The following is a 4,204-nucleotide window of genomic DNA, read 5'->3' as shown; positions in this document are numbered from 1 at the left end:
GGGCAGGGAGAAAAATCAGAAATTATATAAGTGGGAAAGAGAAGTAGTCAGACTTAGCAATGGTCACAGACTGAGCAGCCAGCAGGGTCAGTGATTCAGATTGATCACTAATTATTCTTTATTTCCATCCAAAACATGATATTCTTGAGAACCCACCTGTGAGAAGCTCATTCTCGAGTCACAGCTGGGCAGGATCAGACTCCTGGAATAATACAAAATGAATTATGAATCTGATCTCTGTGAATCTGCAGATCCTTTGTCAGATGGGAAGCCTGTACTCAGTCGTCCACTGACATTTTTCGCAAAATGATAAAGAAGATCAGTCACCAACCAGGCGAGGAGGATGTGTAAGCACAGAGAGGGAAGTGGGGGTGATGGGAGTGGAGTGAGGAGTGAATGAGATGGAGTAATGAGTGGGGTTTGAGGTAGACGAGGAAAGGAAGTGGGGGGGGGGGGCGTGGGAATTGTGCGAGGGCAATGTTCAGAGCCGACTGAGTCTGAGGGGAACCCAGCTCACGACGCACAGCAACGTACCTTTATCGTCTCCTCATTGGCTGTGCTTTCATGGGTGGTGGGTTTCTCACACTCCGAGTCTGTCTGCGTTGAATGACCCCGAGAACATGTTTCAATCGCAGGCAGCCTGCTCAGTTCCTGCGCCCACTGACCTTTCCCAACACGTGTAACCCGAAACCTATAGTCAGAGATAATACATCAGTCAGAAACACGTGCACTTATATTTGGGCTACAGACCACCCCGAATCCCAGCTCAGTTAGTGAGAGACCGTCCCTGAATCCCAGCTCAGTCAGTGAGAGACCAGCCCCGAATCCCAGCTCAGTCAGTGGGAGACCAGCCCTGAATCCCAGCTCAGTTTCTGGATCAGTGGTGCTGGAAGAACACAGCAATTCAGGCAGCATCCGACGAGCAGCAAAATCGACGTTTCGGGCAAAAGCCCTTCATCAGGAATGAGGGCTTTTGCCCGAAATGTCGATTTTGCTGCTTGTCGGATGCTGCCTGAACTGCTGTGCTCTTCCAGCACCACTGATCCAGAATCTGGTTTCCAGCATCTGCAGTCATTGTTTTTACCTCGCTGAATCCCAGCTCAGTCAGTGGGAGACCAGCTCTGGATCCCAGCTCAGTCAGTGGGAGACCAGCCCTGAATCCCAGCTCAGTCAGTGGGAGACCAGACCTGAATCCCAGCTCAGTCAACACCACACAATGAGCCTAAGCAGGTAGATGAGGAGCTACCTGGACCTGAAGCCTGGCTATGGGCATGTGGTGAATGGGATGTTATGGAGAAGCAGTGGGACTAAGGACTGTGGTGGAATACCCCACTCTCTGTGTGGATACATAACTTATTAATTCTTGGAGATTACCAGACAGTTTGTCAAAGAAAAAAAAGTTATCTTTTGCTTTTATGGAGAGGCATTGAGTACAGCAGCACCAAAATTGTGTTAAAACAGTACAAATAACTGATTGGTCTCAGATGGACTGCTCTGACCAATTCTGAGAGATCTCACCTTCAAAAGGATGGCAAGTCTTGGAGAGGGTGCATATTAGATTTACATATTAGTATTATCACATAGTAGTATTATCTACTCCTTAATGGGATACGTGCATCAGTTGGTCAGGCAGCATCCAGCATCTGCAGTCCTCACTTTCTCCTACGTGCATCAGTTATTAGGCCAGCTTTTAATGCCCAGTTCTTAATGATCTTGAACTGGCAGGTGGGACTAGTTTCGTTTGGGATTATGGATGACATGGGCTGGTTGGACCGAAGAGTCTGTTTCCTTGCTGGATGACTCTATCACTCTATGACTTTGAATGGCTTGCTTGACCATTTCAGAGGGTAGTTAACAGTCAACCACATTACTGTGGAGAAAGTGAGGCCTGCAGATGCTGGAGATCAGAGTCGAAGAGTGTGGTGCTGGAAAAGCACAGCCAGTCAGGCAGCATCCGAGGAACAGGAGAGTCGACATTATGGGCATAAGCCCTTCATCAGGAATCACATTGCTGTGGGTCTGGAATCTTGGCAAGACTAGGTAAATATGGCAGATAGTGTCCCCTTAAAGGTCATTTGTTAAGCTGAAAATAAAAACAGAAAGTGCTGGAGATGTATTTTCATAACAATCAATTATAGTTTCGTAGTCACCATCACTGAGATAAGCTTTATATTCCAGAATGTATGAATTATGTCCAAATTTTCACCAGCCATTAAGGTGAGGTTAGAGCCCCTGACCCAGAACATTCGCCTGGCCCTCTGGATTACTTGTGCAGTGACATTATCACAATCTCCCTCATCAAATAAGCCATAAATCAATCATTTCGGTCATAGTAGGCAACTGAGCCAGTCATCTCAAGAAGCATACTTAGAAAGTTGAGCAATAAATCCAGAGGTGTTTGTTTGAGGGGAGTGTGGGGATGAAAAGACTGATCTTTAATTGAGTAAGTTATGTGCTGCATCAAAGTGTGGTGAAAGAAGATTCAATTATAACTTTGAAAGGGGAATTGCAAAACTATTTGATGTGGAAAAGTCTGGAAGGCTGTGGGGGAAGAGAATGGGATTGGGACTTATTAGATAGCTCATTCCTAAAGTCAGTGCAAGGCATGATGACCTTCCTCTGTACTATCGTATTCTGCGGAGTCAGTGTGGAGCCAGGCAACTCCTATCAGTTAATGTTCTGGCTTCTGCAATATTAGCCTGAACACCAGAGATTGTTTCCTAATTGTAATGAGGTCAGGTTTGAGGAACTTGTGGTTTCTTGTACCTGCCCACAGAGAGGACAGTGACCTCCACTCCATGATTCCTGCTCTTGGTCTCTTTGGCTCGTCTGTGTATCTGCAATGCAGATCTCTTCCTTCTCTGATTGCAGCTCAGACAGGCTGATCCAGCACTTCCTGCAGTCACAGAGTGCACAGTATGATGGTGATGGATCAGGGGAGGAGCTCTTGTCACAGCTGGTTCAGGGAAAATTGGACTGAAAATTAAGAGCATGAACAATATGGAATTAGACAAAGAGGAAAGTTGCCTCTACTTGTTTAAATTAAAAATACAGCTCCCTCTATACAGTCCTCATCAAATATTCCCACGACATGGACAGCACCGTGTTAGATACAGAGTAAAGCTCCCTCTATACAGTCCTCATCAAACATTCCCAGGACATGGACAGCACTGGGTTAGATACAGAGTAAAGCTCCCTCTATACAGTCCTCATCAAACATTCCCAGGACATTGACAGCACTGGGTTAGATACAGAGTAAAGCTCCCTCTATACAGTCCTCATCAAACATTCCCAGGACATTGACAGCACTGGGTTAGATACAGAGTAAAGCTCCCTCTATACAGTCCTCATCAAACATTCCCAGGACATTGACAGCACTGGGTTAGATACAGAGTAAAGCTCCCTCTATACAGTCCTCATCAAACATTCCCAGGACATTGACAGCACTGGGTTAGATACAGAGTAAAGCTCCCTCTATACAGTCCTCATCAAACATTCCCAGGACATTGACAGCACTGGGTTAGATACAGAGTAAAGCTCCCTCTATACAGTCCTCATCAAACATTCCCAGGACATTGACAGCACTGGGTTAGATACAGAGTAAAGCTCCCTCTATACAGTCCTCATCAAACATTCCCAGGACATGGACAGCACTGGGTTAGATACAGAGTAAAGCTCCCTCTACACTCCCTCAGTACGGACCCTCTGACAGTGCAGCACTCCCTCAGTACTGACCCTCTGACAGTGCAGCGCTCCCTCAGTCCTGCCTCTCTGACAATGTAGCACTCCCTCGGTACTACCTCTCTGACAGTGCAGCACTCCCTCAGTACTGCCTCTCTGATAATGCAGCACTCCCTCAGTACTGCCACTCTGACAATACAGTGCTCCCTCAGTACTGCCTCTCTGACAATGCAGCACCCCCTCAGTACTGCCTCTCTGACAATGCAGCACCCCCTCAGTACTGCCTCTCTGACAATGCAGCACCCCCTCAGTACTGCTTCTCTGACAATGCAGCACCCCCTCAGTACTGCCTCTCTGACAATGTAGCACTCCCTCAGTACTGCCTCTCTGACAATGCAGCACCCCCTCAGTGCAGCCTCTCTGACAATACAGCACTCCCTCAGTACTGCCTCTCTGACAGTGCAGCACTCCCTTAGTACTGCCTCTCTGACAATGCAGCACTCCCTCAGTGCAGCCTCTCTGA

The 4,204-nt window shown here is 47.2% G+C and overlaps 1 protein-coding gene across 2 annotated transcripts in view; it reads right to left on the bottom strand.

Annotated features, from left to right (window-relative positions):
• Positions 1 to 155: 155 nt before the first annotated feature.
• LOC122556884 (RELT-like protein 2) overlaps positions 156 to 4,204 on the bottom strand; it is a 25,781-nt gene continuing 21,732 nt past the window's right edge. For both annotated transcript variants that reach the window (XM_043704143.1, XM_043704144.1), the window contains 3 exons: positions 2,767 to 2,976; positions 535 to 691; positions 156 to 202 (listed from right to left, as the gene is read on the bottom strand). In XM_043704143.1, the coding sequence (XP_043560078.1) occupies positions 179 to 202; positions 535 to 691; positions 2,767 to 2,976 (391 nt within the window). In that variant the 3' untranslated portion in view covers positions 156 to 178. The remainder of the gene's footprint in view (positions 203 to 534; positions 692 to 2,766; positions 2,977 to 4,204) is intronic.

Source organism: Chiloscyllium plagiosum, chromosome 14 (genome assembly GCF_004010195.1).
Source record: "Chiloscyllium plagiosum isolate BGI_BamShark_2017 chromosome 14, ASM401019v2, whole genome shotgun sequence".
In the NCBI taxonomy this organism is placed as follows: Eukaryota; Metazoa; Chordata; class Chondrichthyes; order Orectolobiformes; family Hemiscylliidae; genus Chiloscyllium; species Chiloscyllium plagiosum.
This window is presented reverse-complemented; position numbering and strand designations above follow the sequence as displayed.